Source organism: Mustelus asterias, chromosome 17 (assembly GCF_964213995.1).
Source record: "Mustelus asterias chromosome 17, sMusAst1.hap1.1, whole genome shotgun sequence".
Classification (NCBI taxonomy): domain Eukaryota; kingdom Metazoa; phylum Chordata; class Chondrichthyes; order Carcharhiniformes; family Triakidae; genus Mustelus; species Mustelus asterias.
In genome coordinates this window covers 67,459,938-67,484,510 of record NC_135817.1, presented here as the reverse complement: position 1 = coordinate 67,484,510, position 24,573 = coordinate 67,459,938, and the positions used below count along the sequence as shown (strand labels likewise).

Here is a 24,573-nt window from a genome sequence, read left to right as displayed (position 1 = left end):
GATAAAAGGGTATAAATTGACCTTGCTTGTCTTTAAGCAAGAATGACTGTAGGAATAAAAGGCAGGTTCTGTTAAAGAGAGGAGTTTGAAGAAGAATGAACTGAAAGGGATAACCTGTAAAATAATTCAAGTAAAAATACCACGTGAGTGATTTTGTAAACTATTTGTCTTATGATCTGACGTGTATGTCAAGCTAACCACTGAGTCCTGGGGCAGTTTCAGCTTGTTATTTGTGGCATTGGAAAAGGTATTTTGACAACAATGTCATTGTTTTGGTTTCATAAAACTCCTGCTTTGCTATCCATTTTTCCTGTTATTTAATCCTTTATTGAGGGTTTGGCTAATCATAGAAACCCTACAGTGCAGAAAGAGGCCATTTGGCCCATCGAGTCTGCACTGACCACAATCCCATCCAGGCCCTATCCCCAAATCCCCACATATTTACCCGCTACTCCCTCTAACCTACGCATCCTGGGAGACTAAGGGGCAATTTAGCATGGCCAATTAACCTAACCCGCACATCTTTGGATGATAGGTCTATGGGCATTATTGGAGTCTCTCTGACACATTTGTCAAGGACTCATTTTTTTACATGGACCTGAACAAGGATTGGAATATCACATTATCCTTGCCTTGTCTTGTGCTACTTGAATAAACAAGGAAATACTTTTCTGGTGTACATGGTTCAATGTCACATTGAGCAATTCACTAAATTACTAAACCATGGGGAATTCAATAATTTCTGTAAACATTTTGCCAGATAGAGAAAAATTTGCACCTATCCTTGTCCTTTATGGTGCTTAGCCATTATTTGCTTTTGATTGCCATTATTCTGTTTATCCTGCTCTTCCCTTTGTCTTCCAATTCTAAAATGGGGAGAAACCATTACTGGTTCATCAGCTGGAGCATCTGCTGTAACCCTATTTCCAAGCACTTTCCCTGTAACCTTTAATGGTTCCTATTTTTCACAGCCTGCTCCAGTTTCCCTTCTTAAATCTCTGCCTCCTTTGGATGATTGAGTCTAGATCGCCCACCCTAGCCGTCCCCTTTCACTCTTGCAGTGATCGTTCGAAATCTAGACCCCCTTGGTGCAATTTGTCAGTTATTGGAAATAATTTTCTGCTATTACCCTCTCACAGCCTTCCCGCTTGCTTAATTTATGAAAACCTTAGAGCCTTCTCTGACATAGTTGTTAAAAAGCCATTTTTTGAGCATTGCTTCTTAATTATGATTTTCTTCGTTTAAGTGTATCTTCACTGTATTCTCCTCCAATGGAATTTCTGAGAACAATGTGTAAAATTCCAATTGTGATCTAAACAATGTCTAGTTTGATGCTATAGATAGGCTTTGGCATCATTTCTTTTTGACTCTTTGTCTAAATCATTTATATAAATGTATGTATAAAATTATCCAACATAGACCCTTGCGGCATTGACATCCAACCAACTGAAACATTTACTCTTGCCCTTGGCTTTCCATCTATGGTATAACATTCCTTTTATTGCAGCGTGCTCGAATCTTTGTATTTATATTCACACACTGAAACATTGGGGTTATTGAAATTGGCAATTATAATGTAGTCCATGGATTAAATTTACCTACTTGTAATGCTGGCTCCGTGTTGAATAATTTATATGTGGTTTTGATATCAATACATGCTGCTAATTCTCCTCATTTGCCTTGTATGTCTGTGCAATCTATTGGTTTTGCCCCAAGCCACACTGCAAAACACTATTAGTGTCTCAACCTTGGAGCATGTTGCAATTTATTTTTGTCTTTTACGCTGTCTGGACAAGGTATAAATGGAACACTGATAAGATTTTAACGTTTGATTCTTCCCACTAAGTCTTTATTTCCCCCATCTTTTGTCTTTCACCAGGTCCAAATCCAAGAACCCCTTCTTGTGTTACTCCGACATCATTTATAAAAGGTGGCCTGCTAAAACAATGGCAGTTCCAGAAATCTTGCCATTTGGCATGTTGAGCGCAGGTACATGTTCCTTCTGAGAGACATGGGGACTATAAATTGCCATGTTAAAGACGTACTGGTAATTCAACGGCCAAAAGCAATGCTTCAGACTCGAACCATCTTTCTGACTGGGGCAGAGTATTATTGGCCTCTGCAATTAGGAAAGGCCACATAGAGAAATTTATAAGTACTGTTAAGATTGACTATGATGGAAATCTCGGAGAATTAAAGTACATAATACATTTTAGGCATAGGAGGTGTGTTTGGTCTTTGTGTTTGACAGATGAGACCATTTTGCATAGATTAGCCCTCGTCTATCTGATTCTCAGCATAGCATGCTATCGAGATGAATTAGATTTGTAGTAAGGTGAAGCACCACTATTGGGGTAAGATTGCAATAGCTTTTGAACCAATGCTGCCTCACAGCACCAGGGACCTAGGTTCAATTCCGGCCTTGGGTGACTGTCTTTGTGGAGTTTGCACGTTCTCCCTGTGTCTGTATGGGTTAGGTTGGTGGCCATGCTTGGCCTCCTTCTGCACCGTAGGGATTCTGTGATTCTAAATTGTCCTTTAGTGTCCCAAGATGTGTAAAGGTAATGTTGCCATAGTCCCAGATGACCATAGGCTGCTCTCCCTTTGAGGGGGAGAGCTGACTGGTGGTGATTTAACATGAGGATCACCACACCTCAGGCGAGGGGCAAGGTTGAGAAGGTGGACCTTTATGAATAACCTTAGCCAGTACGGGAATTGAACCGTACTGTTGGCTTCGCTGTGCATCAGCTGTCCAGCCAACTGAGCTAAACTCACCCCCAAATGCGTAGGTTGGGGGTTTAGCAGGGTAAATATGTGGGGTTACAGGGATAAGGCCTGGGTAAGATACTCGGTCAGAGAGTCAGTGCAGATTCGATGGATCAAATGGCCACCTTTTGCGTTGTAGGATTCTGTGATTCCATGATTTGGTGAAATAGTATAACAGTAAGCATTTGGTTAGTTACACATTGCCACAAATGTAATTATTTATATAGTGTCATTTAGGTTAGAGTAAAGCAGTGAGCTTGTTGCAGTAGTTCGAGGGATCCTTAGAGTTAATAATTACATGCTAAACCTGTGGATGCCATAGGTATCATGCTTTGGGCTTTTTCTATGTTATTCAAGTACAAATTTCCTCAGCCAAGCCATCTTCAGAGTCAATAAGTCTTCAGTACCAGCAAATTAATACAAATGTTGAAAATGTGAAATCAAAACAGAGAGCGCTGTAAGTGCTTAGCATGTCAGGCAGCACCTGTGCAGAGAGAGAACATAGAGTTAACACTAGGTCAGTGAAATATCATTGCATTATTTTGACATAGTTATAGACGTGTTTCTTCGTTATCCATATGCAATCACATTTTACTTTTTTTTTGCATATGTTGTACCGAATTACACACTGACTGCTTTGAGGCAAGCTGAGGCACAATTTTAAGAGGATGAATACTTGATGCATTTTAAACTTTATTATTTCACTTGTTTTCCAGAAAGGTATTTCCAAGCAGCACTTAGTACATTGACGAGCTGTGATCTTCCAGAAAAACTGAAGAAGTGAGTGAACTCTTCTTTTAAAAAAACATGTTTATGATCAGACGATATTTATTTAGTCTCAGATGATGTAGAATATTGTGGCCTCAACCCATGTAATGCACACACGTATTTTCATTCCTCCATCTCTGCTGTGACATTATAGGTAAGCAGGATAAGTCCAAGGTAGTTCACCCACGCAGTGGGTAACGAACAACTGTGTGTGTGTGTGTGTGTGTGTGTGTTGTGTCTCACCTCCATTCCAAATGGGCGAGCCCTTAGTTGTAAACTGTGACCCTCTACATTCCCCCACAAGAGGGAAGAGGCTTGGGAATGTCCAAAATAGTTAGCAAACAACACCTGCTCTCGAGACACTCGGTTGTTAATGTTGGGAGGGTTGGAGGAAGGGGGGTGTTGGTTGTGGGAGGGCGGAATAGGATCAGAGTTTGGTAAGCATAAGGAAATACTTTTTGTACATTTTGAAAAAGCTAGACTAGTGAGTTTAAAAACGATCCGAATTGTTAATTAGTTGTTTTACTGGCCTTGGACATGTAGTTTTGAAAATTAGATTTTGATGCCTGTCTCGCTTTCTGTTTACTAGCATATCTTGTGTGAATTGCATTGTTGTTGGCAATGGAGCAGTACTTCGAAACAAGACATTAGGGAAAAAGATAGACTCCTACGATGTTGTTATAAGGTACAGTATTTTCTTTTTTTGTTAAACCTTGTTATGTGGAACAAGTTGTCTCATGCAACTAACGCCAGCGTCTTCTCGAGCTTCTTGATACATTTAAAACCAGCAATGTTACTAGATGTTCAAATATTTAGCAATTGCTGCAGTTCCCCCTTCTCCCCAAACCCCATAAGTTTATTATGATGTGTGTTCAAACAGTTTGCATCTTTGCAGATTGGTGGAACTGCGCTGTAATGGCATCACATGTTTTTGATAGCATTTTGGAAATTGAGTTCCTTGCTTCAATTTCCAAAAACTTTATTCAATAATTAATAGAACAACCTTAAAGAGAATTTAGCAGCTAGCATTCATGTACCATTTCTCATATAAGATTGAGTGCTTTATGTGATGGGGAGGAGGACACTGGTGTGAAAGCAGAGATTAAAAGCACAGTGGTGGGCCAGACTAACACCATGGAACATTCTGAAGTACGTTCTGGAGCAAAGGGCTCGATAGGATAGAGTGGAGAATGTTGGTCAAAGGATTTGAAAATAAACAAAGGGGCCTTCGAATTTATTGTCTGAACAACAATTTATTTTTAGGGGGACCCGTGGAACCTGACCAGGATGGTTGATAAATGTATGGCAGGAATCTTGGGTTGGCTAAAGTTTGCAAAGGATGGAGCTGGGGCAATATCCAAAACGACACAATCTGAGAAATCGATTGTCATTGATGGAAACGGATTTGGGTTTTGGAATCCAATTGGAAGAGGGTAGGATGGGAGCGACTATGTCCCGGAGGTGGGACAATAAGACAGATGTGGGCTTTAAAATAAAAATTCAGCTACAAATTGAACAGAACATCATGGTTGTGCCCCACCAGATTTACCAGCTGGGAGTTTTGTGTAATGTGACACAGTATTTACAGGAACTTTTAAATATTGGGAGAAAGGCATTTAAATAAAGTGGTTTGAGAACAGAAGTGTAGAAAGTAGAGCGGCTGGAAGAATGAGGAGGCCATTGGAACATGAAAGCAGTCGTTCAGACAAAAGACCTCAGGAGCTTTGCTCTTGCCGTACTGAAGTGGGGAGAATATTGCTTTTAGGACTTCATATAAAACAGCAAATTAAATAGTGCAACAGTCTGGGGTCTTTTGTGGTGGTAGACTGAGTAAAGTAAAGTTTATTTATTAGTCACAAGTAGGCTTACATTAACACTGCAGTGAAGTTACTGTGAAAATCCCCTAGTTGCCACATTTCCGCGCCTGTTCGGGTACACTGAGGGAGAATTTAGCAAGGCCAATGCGCCTAACCAGCACATCTTTTGGACTGTGGGAGGAAACCAGAGCACCCGGAGGAAACCCACGCAGACACAGGGAGAACATGCCGTTTTCTTCGGGGAAGTGGGAAGGAAATTAGAGAAGGGGGGTGTGCGGTACAGTGCTGAGGCCTAGATGAAGTTTGGCCTGGGGAGCTGGGGGAAGGAAGAGAGGTGACTGAGGTAGTTGAATTGATCGTCTCAATTTTAATGACCTGCAGACAAAATAAATTGTAAGAATTTACAGTTCTGACAGTGTGACATTCGGATTATTCAGGTTAATTTTTATTTTAACTAAAATTCAGCACTGCACAATGGTGCCACAATGCTAGTATTTCTTAGTGAAAGAGGTTCAGTTTGTTGTCAGACTATTAGGACAGGAAGAATTTTAGTTAGGAAGTGTAGGGTGAGTTAAAGGTAGAAGGCATGTTCTTTGAATAGTTTACGATACTGTTTCAGTTTACCTCACTGCTCCTTTTCTAATTCCTTTAAGATTGAATAGTGGCCCTGTGATTGGATACGAAGATGATGTTGGGAACAAAACAACATTTAGGGTCTCTTACCCAGAGTCTGTTTTCTCCAACCTCAGCCAGTATGATCCCGACACGACACTGGTTTTTGTTCCCTTTAAGGCGATAGACTTACGCTGGTTAAAGGAGGTGCTTTTAAAGCAGAAAGTGGTGAGTTTGCTGAAATTGCTCATTTTTAACAACAACCCTCCAACAAGTCACCCTTAGCCCCTCTATGTTTGCAAACTGCTGCCTCATCTCTGGCCTTCATTTCTCTTCTAGTCCTTGAATGTACAGTTGCCTCCAAAATCCATGCCAGTTCCTCTCATAAGTCCAAGTTTCCAACTCTGCCACAAAAGCAAATGGGCCCAAAGGCGCGAATAATGTTTGTGACTGTGGTGCTCTATACCTCCCCAACCTTCTTGCTCTCTCTGCAGCCATTAATAATTGATTGCACAATCCTCCTATGTTGTGAAGCTCGGGTGGACTTTGTTCTACTCTTGCTTATCAAATTGTAGCCAGAGAATTTTTAGCAATGGCTCCTTTTGCTGACTGTGCATCTTTATATCTGGGGTCCCACAGGGATGGCCTCCCTCCCCTTCCCCTTTAAAATGCCTCCATTTGGTGACATCATCTGAAGAAATGGGGTCCGTTTTCCCTGTACACTGATAGCAATCAGCCCGACCATTATCCCCGACTCTCTTCGCCCATTTATTGCCTTTGTGTTGTCAGGATACTCAGCTGACGTCCAGTTCCAGATGAGCTGCAGCATCCTCTAACAAAGCATTGAAAAAAAAATCAAAGCTGTTGCCTTGAGTCCAAACTCAAACTCTGTTTGCCACTGATTTCATCTCGGGAAGAGGCGGAAACCTGATTGGAGGGTTTCAAACTGGAGTCCTGAAAAAGATGGGCATAGGCAACAGCACATTCAAAGGCTTTGTGTAGGAAAGAGAGGTTGGCCACTCTACCAGACTGAATCAAATGATTCACCAACTTGGTGCCCTCTTTGACTCTGAGCCAAGTTTCAACCTTGTATATCTTCCCCTTTAAGACAGTGTCTAGATCCACTCTCAAACAATGCACGTCTACACCCATCTGCGGATGAAATCCCACCCATGCCTTTGTCACCTTCAAGCTCAGCTCTTCCAAAATTCTTTAGGCTGACCTCCCACCCTCTTTAGCTGTTCCAAAACTCTGCTGCCTATGTCCTATCCCATCTACTGTCACCCGGATGCTCACTGGCCTTTATTAATTACTTGCAGGGTTTGGTTTCACAGGCAGAATTTAAAGTTTATTTATTAGTGTCACAAGTAGGCTTACATTAGCACTGCAATGAAGTTACTGTGAAAATCCCTTAGTCGCCACACTCTGGTGCCTGTTTGGGTACAATGGGGGAGAATTTAGCATGGCTAATGCACTTAACCAGCACGCCTTTTCGACTGTGGTAGAAAACCGGAGCACCCGGAGGAAACCCATGCAGACACTGGGAGAACGTGCAGACTCCGCACAGACACGGTGGTGGCACGGTGGCAGTGGTTAGCACTGCTGCCTCACAGCACCAGGAACCCGGGTTCAATTCCCGGTTTGGGTCACTCTCTGTGTGGAGTTTGCATATTCACCCTGTGTCTGCATGGGTTTCCTCCGGGTGCTCCGGTTTCCTCCCACAGTCCAAAGATGTGCAGGTTAGGTTGATTGGCCATGTTAAATTGCCCCTTAATGTCAGGGGTATTAGTAGGGATAGGGACAGATAGGAAATATACAGTAAATGGCAGAACCCTTAAGAGTATTGATAGGCAAAGGGATCTGGGTGTACAGGTACACAGGTCACTGAAAGTGGCAATGCAGGTGGAGAAGATAGTCAAGAAGGCGTATGGCATGCTTGCCTTCATCGGCCAGGGTATTGAGTTTAAAAATTGGCAAGTCATGTTGCAGCTTTATAGAACCTTAGTTAGGCCGCACTTGGAATATAGTGTTCAATTCTGGTCACCACACTACCAGAAGGATGTGGAGGCTTTGGAGAGGGTACAGAAAATATTTACCAGGATGTTGCCTGGTATGGAGGGCATTAGCTATGAGGAGAGGTTGGAGAAACTTAGTTTGTTCTCACTGGAGCGACGGAGGTTGAGGGGCGACCTGATAGAAGTCTACAAAATTATGAGAGGCATGGACAGAGTGGATAGTCAGAAGCTTTTTCCCAGGGTGAAAGAGTCAATTACTAGGGGGCATAGGTTTAAGGTGCGAGGGGCAAGGTTTAAAAGAGATGTACGAGGCAGATATTTTACACAGAGTGGTGGGTGCCTGGAACTCGTTGCCGGGGGAGGTAGTGGAAGCAGATACGGCAGTGACTTTTAAGGGGCGTCTTGACAAGTACATGAATGAGATGGGAATAGAGGGATATGGTCCCCGGAAGGGTAGGGGGTTTTAGTTAAGTCGGGCAGCATGGTCGGTGCAGGCTCGGAGGGCCGAAAGGCCTGTTCCTGTGCTGTAATTTTCTTTGTTCTAGGGCAAATATGTGGGGTTACAGGGATATGGCCTGGGTGGGATTGTTGTCGGTGCAGACTCGATGGGCTGAATGGTCTCCTTCTGCACTGTAAGGATTCTATGATAGTGACCCAAGCTAACCACTGTGCTGCCCATTTCACCTCTGGTCAATCATAATTTAGCAAGTTCAGTACAAGTATAGCAATTTGGTGATGGTGTCCAGAACCCACCTTTGAGATAAATTGCTGAAACGACTCTGTAAAGAATAAAGAAAGTTGACTGCTCCTGTAGATGTTAAGGAGTTCACCGGATGGAGACTGACCATACCACCTTATTAAAGTAGATGTCAAGAAAGCTGGAGAGTAGAGATTTAACTGCAATTGTAATGTGTTTTCAAAACAGCAATCGATTTTATGATTTTATTACAGTCCATGCGGGGCTTCTGGAAAAAACCGCCAGTGCAGCTCATCTACAAAAATAGTCAAATAAGGATACTGAAACCTTCCATAGTCCAGAAAGCAGCCTTTGATTTACTAAAACTACCCACATTTGTGACTTGGCCTAAGGTATGATGATAAGTATGTTTTCTTTTCCTATTTTTGGTGATGTGTCTGTGTAGCTTTTAACTGAGATCGTAGGGACTGAAATCCAAATGAATCCACTCAAATATATTTATTTACCTGGACAGTCGGAAGCACCGCAGAATGGTATGAGCTGAAATTTAATGAAAATTCCAATACTTCCCATTTGACAAATCCTGGATTAATATGGACGAGAAAGGAGAAAGCATCAAGTCAAGACGCTGGGAACTGTGCAGGAACAGTCTGGTGCAACTTGTTTCCTGATGGTTTTACTTGCAACGTTCTTGTGGCAAAATACCTGACCCTCCCTGCTTGAAAGCTCCATGTGCGTGAGACTGGGAATTGCAAGCGGCAGCTCCTCACAGCTTCATTGTCAAGAGATGGGGTGGAATTTTCCAGCCACGTGTGTCCCAAGACCGGAAATTCTCACCCCAGCTCAAGAGGCCCCTGAATGTTCTGGCGAATTTTTTGTCTCGCCGCTCTCGTGGTGTTTCAATGTACTGCACAAAGCAACCAACAAAACAATTATTATCCAACATCTTTGGTTGCAAGCACTTTCTCCCTCCCACCTGTATTCATGGTTCCATCTGGTTTCTATTTAATGGTGGAAAACTAAAGAACATAAACAGTAATTATACTATTACAAACCCTTCCTCTCATGCTGCCTCTCATAATATGAGCTACAGTTCCATAGTCAGCTCATAAAAAAAGAGTTGTGCTCCCAGAATTTAATAAACATGAGCTAGGAGAGTGGGTCTACATATGAGAGCTAATTGTACGGCAGCCAGATTTCACCTTATTCACAGTTGGTCAATTTGAACAATTTAACTAAAAGCTCCCTATGCAGCTACCCCAAATTAAATTACGCAGTCAGGAGCTCTTAAAAGAAGGCATTTTAAAAAAAATCAGAATCCAATGACTAATGAGGCAGATAGGTTGAAAGAGCTTTCCTTTGGGAAAGACAGAATGAAAGTTTTATTAAAGAAGGTGTCCCTGAGGAAGCTGGGATATCCAAAAATTGTTCAAAGTATGCAGCTGTTGTGTAACAAACAGTTTCCAGTCATGTAAGTGCTCTTTCCTGGGTGATTTGCCAATGGGAAACTTCCTTGGATTGAGGAAGCATACCAAGGTAAGGAAGACTAATGGGTGCCCATTCGAAGCAAGAGGATAGCTGCAGCTGGGTGCATTAAGCCCTCAGACACAGTGGCCAGAATGTTACCGTTCCACCTGTCACGGGATTCAGAGCGGGCGAGGGGCGGACCATGGAAAGGTCCGTTGACCTCGGGTGGGATTTTACGGTTTCGGGACGAGTGCAGCCATAAAATCCTTCCTGTATGTTGCCACACCACTATTGTCAATTGCAAAGCCCTGACCCTACCTTTTACTTCAGACTCCTTTAACTTAGGAAGCTGCACCTGTAACATGGTGGCTGCTGAAGGACTTCCTGTCCTTTGCACAAACTCCAACAGATTTTCAAACTAATTCACTGTGTGGCTTCCAGAAAACTTGCATATTCTATTTTCACCATTTCCCAGCAGATGCAATGTAGGTGGCTCACTATTAGAATGCCTGTCATGTTATTATATAATACTCATCTCTTTTTTCCAAAGGATAAAATTCCACTTAAATCATTTTGAGACGAACTGAACTAGTGGCAGTGCAGCCAACCCATAATCTCTGCATCACCATGAGGAACGGGTCATTGAGAGAGTGGGCAAGGGAGACCTCGGTGGCTAAGTGGCGGTTTAGTGTATTGTCACTGGACTAGTAATCCAGAGATCCAGGGCAATGCTCTGGGGACCTGGGTTCGAATTCAGTAAAAATCTGGAATTAAAAGTCTAATGATGACCATGAAACCATTGTCAATTGTCGTAAAAACCCATCTGGTTCACTAACAAAGAACAAAGAACAGTACAGCACAGGAAACAGGCCCTTCGGCCCTCCAAGCCTGTGCCGCTCCTTGGTCCAACTAGACCAATCGTTTGTATCCCTCCATTCCCAGGCTGCTCATGTGACTATCCAGGTAAGTCTTAAACGATGTCAGCGTGCCTGCCTCCACCACCCTACTTGGCAGCGCATTCCAGGCCCCCACCACCCTCTGTGTAAAAAACGTCCCTCTGATGTCTGAGTTATACTTCGCCCCTCTCAGCTTGAGCCCGTGACCCCTCGTGATCGTCACCTCCGACCTGGGAAAAAGCTTCCCACTGTTCACCCTATCTATACCCTTTATAATCTTGTATACCTCTATTAGATCTCCCCTCATTCTCCGTCTTTCCAAGGAGAACAACCCCAGTCTACCCAATCTCTCCTCATAGCTAAGACCCTCCATACCAGGCAACATCCTGGTAAACCTTCTCTGCACTCTCTCCAATGCCTCCACGTCCTTCTGGTAGTGCGGCGACCAGAACTGGACACAGTACTCCAAATGTGGCCTAACCAGCGTTCTATACAGCTGCATCATCAGACTCCAGCTTTTATACTCTATACCCCGTCCTATAAAGGCAAGCATACCATATGCCTTCTTCACCACCTTCTCCACCTGTGTTGCCACCTTCAAGGATTTGTGGACTTGCACACCGAGGTCCCTCTGTGTTTCTATACTCCTGATGACTCTGCCATTTATTGTATAACTCCTCCCTACATTATTTCTTCCAAAATGCATCACTTCGCATTTATCCGGATTAAACTCCATCTGCCACCTCTCCGTCCAATTTTCCAGCCTATCTATATCCTGCTGTATTGCCTGACAATGCTCTTCGCTATCCGCAATTCCAGCCATCTTCGTGTCATCCGCAAACTTGCTGATAACACCAGTTACACCTTCTTCCAAATCATTTATCCTTTGGGGAAGAAAATCTACCGTCCTTACCCGGTCTGGCCTACATATGACTCCAGAGCCACAGCAATGTGGTTGACTCTGAAATGGCCTAGCAAAACCACTTGGGGCAATTAGGGCTGGGCAATAAATGCTGGCCCAGCCAGTGATGCCCACATCCCCTGAACGAATTTTAAAAAGCCAACCCAATGAGCTAATGATTCACTCCAACTTTATCTTGGCTGCTGTTTGTCACTAGCAGGCAGATAAAACTGCCCCTCCCTTAAAAGGTTGTGGGAACAGCTGTGACCTACATACCACTTTGTAGAATACATTATTTTCTTTTGATCTAGTGATCTCTCAAGATAAGGTGCCTGGCATAAAGGCAGAGATGATGTGATCAGTAGAAAGCACTCCAGACTCTCCAAGCACTGGTTCAGGTACATCCTTTTTAGGGGAGTTAGCTAGGGGCAGCCAGGAGGGAGCACCAACTGATAAAACTGCACCAGTGAGGAGAAGCAAATGGGGATGGACCCAGGGATCTGCATGTTGGGCTGCTTAGTGAGCTTATTCATCAGCAGGTACTTGATGCAGTGCTTTGAGAGAGATCACCAATTGGCATGCAGAGCACATATATCAGTGCTGCTTCCAATATATGGGTAGAAGCACAAGAAGATTTTATGAAGCTGCGGAGTGGATGGCAGCTCCAGAGTGTCCTGTCCCTCAGGATATGTGACTTGTATAGTTCTGCACAGCAAGCTGTGTCAGACCGGAACTCCAAATCGGGGGAGATTCTTACTTATGATCTACACAGTTCAAAGGATTAGCTTTTTCAAGCACCTTGCTGACTGGCTTTATCCTCTTCAGTGATAATCAAGTGCCTGTCAAACTACAAATCCCATAGAAAGGACAGCCAGAAACTGGCGAATGATATGAGGAGAGACAGATGAAAATCTCAGCTCTCAGGATGAGGATCTAACCCCTGTCAGAGTGAGGCCCTTCTGCCCTCCCAATTGCAGAGGAGGACTCGAGAGGACTTGAAGGGACAGGAAGTGAGGCAGCGGCAAAAACCAAATAACAATGCAGCAGCTGAAGCAGTTCAGTCAATAGTGCTGATACAGAGCCAGTCTAGACCCCCTCCCAATACGTTCCCTTACTACCCTCCGTGCTGCTTCTTGGTGGAGGAGGACTGATTCGTCAGCTGATGGAGAAAAGTAGTTTATAATCAGCAGGAGGCTTCCTGTCCCATGATATTTCACGGGGTCTGGAGTCAATTTTGAAGACTTCCAGGGCCACCCTATCCCGATCTATACCATTGTACACCCACCTCTGGTTCTATCCTGCCCATGGGATAAGGCAAATCCGGAGATGGTAATGAAAAAGCCTGGGATCTTGATAGAAAGGTTTAATTCTGAGAGTCTGGCTGTTTCAAGTTGTTGCTTGACTGGTCCATGAAGCAGCTGCCACAATGCTGGGAAAAGTCGCTGGATGTTAGAGAGGAGGACTTCCAGGGACTTTCTTGGGCGTGTGACTCAATGCTGAGTTAGAGCTACAGGGATTGGTGATGACGGTTGGGGGATTTGACATAGGACATTGGAGCGAATGGAATGTAGAGGAGCTTATAGGAGTGTTCATATAGAGGCTGTAAGGTTGCTTCCCATTAAAGTCCGTTCAGTCAAACTGTGCTCAGGCTTGCATCAGCTGAGGCCACCTCTCCTTCCGCCTCATTTTCCCTTCTCTATTGACAAGGATGCAGAGCAGTTTCCGGTACTATTGGCTAACTGGCTTCCATTTTTCTAAAGTAATTGTGCACCTGTAGAAGACACAAGTTATCTTTTGAAATTTGGGAGTACAACCTCCCCTCGTGATTTCCACCCATTGGAAGTTCAGTAGTACGGTCAACTATTGTACTCACTAGTTTTGACTGAGATTATGCACTGATGTCGATAGCCCAATGGACATCTATCTATTACTCTTTCTTATTCAAATAGTTGTGCCAGCCATGAATGGGTGCTGGTCTATTGTGTCTGAAACCTGCTTCTCCCTCTATTGAACTTGAACGAGGTGAGGAAATCCAAGCCAGCCAGTGTGAAACTGAGATCAGCACTCTTTATAGCTCACAGGGTGAGTTGATGGTAACGTGACTATTGCTGCTGCAGGAGTGCCAACGGAGAGAAGACTGAATGGAAAGAAAACAACAACAAGCGATAGGCTTAAAAGGAAAAGTTTTATTGCACAAGTTGAATGATTGAAGTCCAAATGAATGTATTGCTGATTTCACAACCTGGTGAATATCTTATGAGTTTACTTGGGCTTTTTTTGGGCAGGTTCTCGGAAAATCTCAAGCTGCGTTCTCAGCAAATCTGGAATGAGACCAACTTATGAATTTCTAGTATCAAATTAGGTCATAGTTTGGCCTTGATATTTGAACATCTTTCTCCTCTGAAATTGGAAGCCCAGTACCGAGTATGCCGATCTGATCTTCCTGATTCTGCAGGCTGTGCTGGGGAACAGCACCTCGTTTGCACGCCCTGTGGAATTCACTTTCTTCTTTCCTCTCAGGATTCATAGAACCAAGTTAGCATTTCAGCCCATCGAGTCTGCACTGACTCTGTGATAGAGCATCTTACCCAGGCAGCACCCCCCCTGCCTGCCCCGCCCCACCTTTTCCTTACATATTTACTCCGCTAATCCCCCTCATTTACACATCTTGGGACACTAAGGGACACTTTAGCTTGGGCAGTCTATCTAACCTGCTCATTTCTGGGCAGAAACTGGAGGAAACCCATGCAGATATGGGGAGGGCGTGCAAACTCCACACACTCGGCCAAGTCAGAATCGAACCCGGGTCCCTGTGCTGTGAAGCAGCAGTGCCAGCCACTGTGCCACTGTGCCTTAGGGTGCTTAGGGAACAGATAAATTGTTGAACTGATCCCAGTAATGAACACTAAGGGTTGATATTGGCTCCACAGCAAAATGTTGTAGATCTGAAAATCAGTTTGGCCCATTTGATGAAATTTACTGTGTATAATCATTCTTTTCTGCTAACTTTGTGGTGAATGGACGGCACAGTGGTTAGCACTATCTCACAGCGCCAGGGACCAGGGTTCGATTTCCAGCTTGGGCCACTGTCTGTGTGGAGTTTGCACGTTCTCCCCGTGTCTGCGTGGGCTTCCTCCAGGTGCTCCGGTTTCCCCTCTCGGTCCAAAGTTGTGCGGGTTAGGTGGATTGGCCATGCTAAGTTGCCCCTTAGTGTCAGGGGGACTGGCTAGGGTAGGTTCATGCGGTTGTGGGGATGGGGCCGTGGGTGGGATTTTGGTTGGTGCAGACTCGATGGGCCGAATGGCCTCCTTCTGCACTGGAGGATTCTATGATTAAGAGGAATATTAGTAAAATATTGAAATAAAGAGACCTTTTAATCTGTAATCATGGTCCAATTTTACCTCTTGATATAAATATTAGGTATGTCTTTATGGAGCATGCCTTTTTAAGATTTAACACCCCTAAAGACATTGCTGTTTCCGTGCTCGTAAGATTTATTTATTTTTACTCAGCTTTGATGCCTTGGCAAATACACTTACCTTTGACTTGTTGTTTCCGACAGCCACCTCAATATCCAACAACTGGAATTATTGCAGTAGCTATGGCACTCAGTGTGTGTGATAAAGTTCACATAGCTGGCTTTAAATATGATGTATATAATCCTAATGGCACTCTGCATTATTACGGCAGTGATACCATGTCAGCCATGAAAAAGGTAAGCCACTAAATCAAATTCACTTTCCATTTATTTATCAGAAACTCATTTAAACAGCAGGACTTGCATAGAGATTTCCTTATTTAAGGAAAGCAAAAGGAGAACGGAGTATTTTTAAAGAATTTCCTACATGTAGGAGCTTCAAAAACACCAGGATTAGTGAATGTTGTTGGCTGTGAATTAATTTTAGTTAGAGCTGGTCCTTGCTTGCCTTCAGTCAGGGATTTCCTTGCCCAGGCAAGCACCTTCTTTTATAGAATTCCATTTGGCAGTTACACTTAAAGCTCCAGCTTCTAAATCTCTTGCATTTCCTGTACTCAGTAGTCCTCTAATAACTATTTTCTGGTATCACTTTATTCCACTGCAGCCACTTCCCTTCCTGTGTGTTCTCTTGTTTAATCTTTACCAAAATAACATAATGCATGGTGGCACAGTGGTTAGCACTGCTGCCTCACAGCTCCAGGGACCTGGGTTCGATTCCCAGCTTGGGTCACTGTCTGTGTGGTGTTTGCACGTTCTCCCCGTGTCTGCGTGGGTTTCCTCTGGTTTTCTCCCACACTCCAAAGATGTGCAGGTTAGGTTGATTGGCCATGCTAAATTGCCCCTTAGTGTCCCGGGATGTTCATGTTAGAGGGATTAGCAGGGTAAATATGTGGGGCTACGGGGATATGGCCTGGCTGGGATTGTTGTCGGTGCCGACTCGATGGGCCGAGTGGCCTCCTTCTGTGTTGTAGGGTTTCTATGATTGGAGGAAAATGCCTTATCACATCTTTCAGAAACCATTCAAAAGGTTTTTGCATGCAGTGAATTGCTGTGAGGTGCAGTAATGACACTTGTCACGTCAGCGAAGCACTCTTTTTACACGACAACATATGGAAGCAATGAGATGAATGGCCAATGAATTGCTTTTGGTGAATATTGAGAGGGAATCAAACTACTGGGGAACATCAGGATCCTAAACATCAACCTGGACCAGTGGAGCCATCAATAGTGCAGCTTCCCCTCAATGTTTGACTAGAATGTCATCCTTATTAATAGGTGGAGCTTGCAGTCACAATCTTCTGAGCTGGAAACGAGAGTGATAACACTTTAACTAAGCTGCTATGATTTAATGGCTCGCCAGATAACTATTCCATGGTTTTCAATTGAAATTTGACAATGCAGGCAAAATCTGAGATAGAATGCTCAAGATTGGGCAATGAGTTCTTTATGCTACTGCACATTTTAATGATTAAAGTCCAAGAATGTTTTACTTCCAGTCTTTCCATATGGGAGAAAATGAAAACTTTTGACAGTTTGTATGTAATAAGCTACAAATTGCAAATTAAGAAGCAACTGCAACGCAACACATTTCCATTAGATTCCAGAAATATACACACATCTACAGATCAGAATTTTCCATCTTCCTTCTGCCAGTTTCTAAATTGGAATTGAAAATGAGATTGGCACAGGCCTCACTCTATTACTGCATCAATGTCTATTTTGACACCTATCAGAGTTGTTGCCGGGACTGATGGGTGACATTTGTGCCCATGTAGAAATGTGTTGTATTCCTACAAATATACAAATTAGGAATAGAAGTAGGCCACTTAGCCTCTCGAGCATGCTCTGCCATTCAATAAGAGCATGGCTAATCTAATTGTGGCCTCAACTCCACGCTACACAAAATGTATTTTCAATCGGTTAACCCTCAGCGATACTATGTCCACTATTGATGAGTCTACATAGAATTTGGAGCTCAGAAATAGGCTATCCAATCCAACAGAACTATGCTGGTGTGCATGGTTTTTTTTGTAGCTCCTCCTACCTTACTTCATTTCATCTTATCTACATAACCGTTTATTTCTTTCCTCCTTGTACTTATGTAGCTTCACCTCCTGTCTTATTCACCTTAACCACTCCATGAATTCCACAATCTCGCCACTCTGTGTTTCATTAATGACTATCTTGCATTTATGGCACACGTTCATCCAGAAACCCATGGCACCAAACTCAAAAGGATTTAAAAATAATTTTTACAGTTGCACCAGTCGACCTAAGACTTGCTTCAAGCATTTTTTTGGCGCACTAGCAGCAGGCTTCTGAGCAGAGGCTTGAAATCCGGCCAGAAATATTTAAGTGCCTGAGGTTGTGAGCATCACTCTGAGTCAAGGGTGCATCTTTGTGGTAAGTTGGGAGCTCTGCCACATTGAAGATGAGGCCCAGTTCTGCAAGAGTGGGAAACCTAGGCTACAGATTTTATTTCAAACTGTTTTGAAGTCTGAGATCGTTAATTTGAATTAAATTTTGATGTGAAATTGAGCACTTTCCCTGCTGTCCTTGCCTTGTAAATGGTTATTGAAACAAAAATATACTAAAGGCTGAAATCATTCATGTTGTTCCTGGACCTTGGAATGGAAAATAAAACATTACGCCTTATATAGCTTTCTTGACCTCTGATCTGTTCGGATAAGATTAAAACGACGGTTAGGACTATCTCTAAAGCAGGAAACCACAGCTTCACGTCGGTGTTTTTGATGCTGTATAGAAGAGCACATGAAGAATAAAGACCCTGGGGTCCAGCTGGGACATTGGCGAGTTAGTAAACGTTGATCAGATGACTGTTTACCTCCTCAGCTTCCATCTGATTGGGGTCTTATTGGAACCCATAGTCTTACATGATTAGAAACTAAACAAATCTCTAAGCTGACACACTGCTTTATACTGCTGGCTAAAAATACATGAGTTAGTACCAGAAGGCTTTTTCTAACATTTTAGATACAATGAGAACCCACCTTGATATACCATTTGAATAAGAATTCTCCTTTTGATGATAGCAGTCCTGCATTCTGCTGGCATCAGATAGGAATGGGCTGTTGCTATGGTGATTAAAGGCTGCTTGTGATGTCCACCGAAATATGGATGGTAACTCTCAGGAAAGTGGAAATCTGAAACTAGTCTTTATTGCTAAATAACATGACAGTGATTTGGTGTGCGGAATTTGACATTGTGGAGGACTTGCCCTTGCATGGTGCTTAGATGAAATGGAAAACGTGAACCTGTTGAAAATCTTAATGCAATCAGGCAGAGTCAACATGGTTTTGCGAAAGGGAAATAGTATTTCACTGAGTTCTTTGAGGAAATAACAAGCAAGGTGGATAAAGGGGAACCTGTGGATGTATTGTCCTTGGGTTTCCAGAAGGCATTTGATAATACGCTACATCAAAGGTTATTGCACAAAATAAGAGCTCATGGTGTAGAGGGTAACTTATTACCATGGATAGAGGATTGATTAACTAACAGGAAGCAGAGAGTGGGGATAAATAGGTCATTTTCGGTTTGGCAACCTGTAACTAGTGGAGTGCTGATGACACAAAGATAGGAGGAGAGTACAAAAGGAGTCTGTAAAAGGATAAAGGTAGGTTACGTGAGTGGGCAAAAAATTGTCAGATGGAGTATAAAGTGGGAAAATGTGAATGTAGCCACTCTAATGAAAAGAATAGAACATCACTATATTATCAAAATTGAGAGAGATTGCAGAGCTCTGTGGCACAGAGGGATCTGGGTGTCCTGGTACATGAATTCCCAAAAGTTAACATGCGAATACAGCAAGTGATTAGGAAAGCAAAAGTAATGTTGGTGTTTATTGCAAGGGGAATAGAATGTAAAGTAGGGATGTTTTGCTGCAGTTGTGCAGGGTGTTAGTGAGATCACATCTTGACTATTGTCTACAGTTTTAGTTCCCTTATTTAAGAAAGGATAAAATTGGATTAGGAGCGGTACAGAGAAGGTTTACTTGACTGGCTCCTGGGATTGTTGGCGGGGCTTATGTCATGAGGAAATATTGAATAGCTTGGGCATGTACCCATTGGAATTGAGAAGACTGAGAAGTGATCTGATGGAAACATGTAAGACCCTGGGGGTACTGGACAGAGTAGATGCTGAGAGGATATTTGTCCTTATGGGAGAGACTAGAACTAGGGGACATCGTTTAAAAATAAGAGGTCTCCCATTTAAGACGGGGATGAGGAGTATTATTTTTTCTTGGGGTTGTTAGTCTGTGAAATTCTCTTTCCCAGAGAGCAGTGGAGGCAGAATCACTGAATATTTTTAAAGTTGTGCTAGATAAGGTCTTGATTGATAAAGGAGGTGAAAGATATAAGGGGTAGACAGGAAAGTGGCATTGAGGCCATAATCAGATCAACCATGATTCTATCAAATGGTAGAGCAGGAATGAGGGTCTTATAGCCAACAAACCTCTGCTTCTAATTCAGATGGTCGGATGTTCTCTTTGTATTTTGCAGCCATATGGGTCTTGCGTTGCCAAAATTAAACGTTCACACTGGTGCTGATCATTAAAGACCTGTTTTCTGTCACTGCAGTACTACTGCCAGTTTTCAATAACCTGGTGATAAATTTGCTCTGCATCACTGACAAGGAAGAAGTCAAGCCCTGTGACTCAGTGTGACTTTTGCATCCAAACTACGAGTCATGCCCCATACCTAATATATGTTTTATGAATGAAAGCGTTATTAAAAACAAAGCTTGTTTGTTTCGGGTTTAGTGTGATGAAATGTCCAAGTATACTTTGAACACTATTAATTGCCCTGTTCAATTTGCAGATGCTGTCCCATAATATTACTGCTGAACAAATGCTTCTGAAGAAGCTGAAGTCATCCAATACAATTTTTGACTTGACTGGAAAATATTGAAGTAAACGTTCTTATTTGCAATCAGTGCTGCTGTATGCTGTTGAACACCGTTTCCTGTGCTGTCTGGAGTTCTACTTATCCTGGGGAAACAAACCACTAATTGTTGGACCGTTGAAAGATTAAGCACTAACTAATCCTTTTGCGTGTGGAACAGTGATGTGAGCAGCACCGCGAGTTACAACTGCATTGAAAGCCTCCTGGGAATCTGAGAGAATGGGCGTCCAACGCGAAGATAGTGCTCGACCGCAGCCAAAATGGGGTTTCGTCCTTAAAGCTTCTCTTAATGAACTTCCCAAAAAAAAACGTGGAATTGAACTACTCATCCCATTTTGCTCATTTCTGTAGGTGGATGGTGATCAGTGCAATCAGTGATTACTGAGTGCATCATGCAGAGTGGTTTGAATGGTAACCTGAAGAAGCTGAATTGATGTACACATGCACAGAGCTGAAATATAATTAAATGTCCTCCACTTCCTTTCACACGAAAGCAGCACTCTTGACGCACCGTGATGTTACTTGCAATCACTTTAAATCCTAATGACGTAAAAGTTCAAGTTGATCATTTTCCTAATAGTTTATTTTTTTTTAAATGATGAGGATATTTCCCAGTAAAGAATATAAAAGTAGGCTTTTGTATCTTCCTGACGCCCTGTTCTAGTTCCTTGTTTGATATGGTGACATAGAATTATCTGTTCAACAATTCTGCTATTTTTCTAGTTGTGTTTGTTTTCAGTTTGGGCACTGTTACGTAACTTATTTACCAAGATGCCTGGAGATACACACTGATCTTTGTAAGATCATTTCAGTTTGTGGCGTGGAATTGAGAAGCGGCATTGCAGGAATCCAGGACTCAATTATGTTGTTTGAAAATAATAGACTGCATTTATTACTTCTTCAGTAGTTCAATGGAAGGAGTCTCGTACCTTCAAGTTGTAATAGAATGTTTGAGAAAATGTGTTTTTAAAAAAAATAAATTTATCAAAAAGTAATTTCATATAAAATAGATATCCACTTTATCTCCGGTTACAGAAACCTCACATTCATATACAGAAGCAGTTGTGGTTCCCTGTTCCTATCTTGCCTGGGCAGCCACATAGATCAAAAAGAGCAACAGTTCAATTCCCCTGTACAAAGAACAAAGAACAATACAGCACAGGAACAGGCCCTTCGGCCCTCCAAGCCCGCGCCGCTCCCCGGTCCAGGATTGAATCCTGAATCCAGGATCCCCACCCAATTTTCCAGCCTATCTACATACCAATATCCTATCCACCGAGCTGTCCCTCACAGCTACGATGCTTTGTTCATTACAACCTATTAACTTACCCCCACCCCCCCATTCCAGACCATGTGATCTCCAGGGAGAGGCGAAAACCCAGAGTGAAAAACCCCAGGGCCAATATGGGGAAAAAAAAATCTGGGAAATTCCTCTCCGACCCCCTGAGGCGATCGAAACGAGTCCAGGAGATCACAATGGCCCCGATCGGAAAATGCTTCCCAACCCTAGTCATTTCCACTTCCACGAACACCATATGAATCCCCTGCCCCCGAGACAGGTTCCCAACTATCCGCAGTCTCACTCTGTACTGGCACCAGCAAGATGATCGTAGAATGAAGCCTTGAAACGAGAAACCAGGAACAATTAGCCCGCGCCGCTCCCTGGTCCAAACTAGATCACTCTTTTGTATCCCTCCATTCCCACGCCGTTCATATAGCTGTCTAGATAAGTCTTAAACGTTCCCAGTGTGTCCGCCTCCACCACCTTGCCCGGCAACACATTCCAGGCCCCCACGACCCTCTGTGTGAAATATGTCCTTCTGATATCTGTGTTAAACCTCCCCCCCTTCACCTTGAACCTATGACCCCTCGTGAACGTCACCACCGACCCGGGGAAAAGCTTCCCACCGTTCACCCTATCTATGCCTTTCATAATTTTATACACCTCTATTAAGTCTCCCCTCATCCTCCGTCTTTCCAAGGAGAACAACCCCAGTTTCCCCAATCTCTCCTCATAACCAAGCCCCTCCATACCAGGCAACATCCTGGTAAACCTCCTCTGTACTCTCTCCAAAGCCTCCACGTCCTTCTGGTAGTGTGGCGACCAGAACTGGACGCAGTATTCCAAATGCGGCCGAACCAACGTTCTATACATCTGCAACATCAGACCCCAACTTTTATACTCTATGCCCCGTCCTATAAAGGCAAGCATGCCATATGCCTTCTTCACCACCTTCTCCACCTGTGACGTCACCTTCAAAGATCTGTGGACTTGCACACCCAGGTCCCTCTGCGTCTCTACACCCTTTATGGTTCTTCCATTTATCGTGTAGCTCCTCCCTACATTATTCCCACCAAAATGCATCACTTCGCATTTATCAGGATTGAACTCCATCTGCCATTTCCTTGCCCAAATTTCCAGCCTATCTATATCCTTCTGTAGCCTCTGACAATGTTCCTCACTATCTGCAAGTCCTGCCAGTTTTGTGTCGTCCGCAAACTTACTGATCACCCCAGTTACTCCTTCTTCCAGATCATTTATATAAATCACAAACAGCAGAGGTCCCAATACAGAGCCCTGCGGTACACCACTAGTCACAGGCCTCCAGCCGGAAAAAGACCCTTCCACTACCACCCTCTGTCTTCTATGACCAAGCCAGTTCTCCACCCATCTAGCCACCTCCCCCTTTATCCCATGGGATCCAACCTTTTTCACTAGCCTACCATGAGGGACTTTGTCAAACGCTTTACTAAAGTCCATATAGACAACATCCACGGCCCTTCCTTCGTCAACCATTTTGGTCACTTCTTCAAAAAACACCACCAGGTTCGTGAGGCATGACCTCCCTCTCACAAAACCATGTTGACTATCGTTAATGAGTTTATTCCTTTCTAAATGCGCATACATCCTATCTTTAAGAATCTTCTCCAACAACTTCCCCACCACGGACGTCAAGCTCACCGGCCTATAATTACCCGGGTTATCCTTCCTACCCTTCTTAAATAACGGGACCACATTGGCTATCCTCCAATCCTCTGGGACCTCACCTGTGTCCAGTGACGAGACAAAGATTTGCGTCAGAGGCCCAACGATTTCACCTCTCGTCTCCCTGAGCAGCCTTGGATAGATTCCATCAGGCCCTGGGGATTTGTCAGTCTTTATATTCTCTAACAAACCTAACACTTCCTCCTTTGTAATGGAGATTTTCTCCAACGGTTCAACACTCCCCTCCGAGACACTCCCAGTCAACACATCCCTCTCCTTAGTGAATACCGACGCAAAGTATTCATTTAGGATCTCCCCTACCTCTTTGGGCTCCAAGCATAAGTCCCCACTTTTGTCCCTGAGAGGTCCGATTTTTTCCCTTACAACCCTTTTGTTCCTAACGTATGAATAAAATGCCTTGGGATTCTCCTTAATCCTGTCTGCCAAGAACATTTCGTGACCCCTTTTTGCTCTTCTAATTCCCCGTTTGAGTATTTTCCTACTTTCATTATACTCTTCCAGAGCTCCCTCCGTTTTTAGCTGCTTGGACCTAACATACGCCTCTCTTTTCCTTTTGACCAGTCCCTCAATTTCCCTGGTTATCCACGGTTCTCTAATCCTACCCTTCCTATCCTTCTTTTTTACAGGCACATGCTTGTCCTGTAGCCCTAACAACCATTCCTTAAAAGACTGCCACATACCAGATGTGGATTTACCCTCAAACAGCCTCTCCCAATCAAGAGCTGCCAATTTCTGCCTGATCCCAATGTGCAGAGGTTTAGATAGTCAAACTAATGTTCTGTAAAAACCACACTTCAGCCCTGGGTTTTGGAGAGTCAAGTTCCTCACGGTATCGCTTCTCGGCCTTTTGGCTAAGATCAAGTGTAGTATGGTCGGCAGCCCATGGTCGGCCGCACTTGGTTGAGGTCATTAGGTTATACTGAAACTTCATATGTTTCATATGAAGCAATTCTTTAAAGCGGCATCTCGGCCTTTTGGCTAAGATGCAAATGAGCTCAAGTCTTGGAGGAGGAACCTCCCCCTTCTCCAATCAGCTTGGCTCATGTAGATCAGGCCCAGGACAGGGTGGTTTGGTCGCTCGCCCTGTCTTGTCAGCCTGGATCTGAAATGTCTCAACTTGTTGAGACTCTGAATTGGATTTGATTTGATTGAATTGGAAAAGTATTTTTGAAAAAAAAATTTGTGGTCCTGTTAAGAGAGTGCCAAGAATCATTGTTCTGTTTTCAC

General features: G+C 43.5%; 1 protein-coding gene and 1 pseudogene across 5 annotated transcripts in view; both read left to right on the top strand.

Moving 5' to 3' along the window:
* Positions 1–21,342, top strand: part of LOC144506187 (type 2 lactosamine alpha-2,3-sialyltransferase-like) — a 119,553-nt gene extending 98,211 nt beyond the window's left edge. For all 5 annotated transcript variants that reach the window (XM_078232040.1, XM_078232042.1, XM_078232039.1 and 2 more), the window contains 7 exons: positions 1,880–1,989; positions 3,483–3,546; positions 4,124–4,219; positions 6,005–6,191; positions 8,930–9,067; positions 15,502–15,654; positions 20,256–21,342. In XM_078232040.1, coding sequence (XP_078088166.1) covers positions 1,880–1,989; positions 3,483–3,546; positions 4,124–4,219; positions 6,005–6,191; positions 8,930–9,067; positions 15,502–15,654; positions 20,256–20,345 — 838 coding nt within the window. In that variant the 3' untranslated portion in view covers positions 20,346–21,342. The remainder of the gene's footprint in view (positions 1–1,879; positions 1,990–3,482; positions 3,547–4,123; positions 4,220–6,004; positions 6,192–8,929; positions 9,068–15,501; positions 15,655–20,255) is intronic.
* Positions 21,343–24,177: 2,835 nt separating this feature from the next.
* Positions 24,178–24,301, top strand: LOC144506683 (U2 spliceosomal RNA; annotated as a pseudogene).
* Positions 24,302–24,573: the final 272 nt, after the last annotated feature.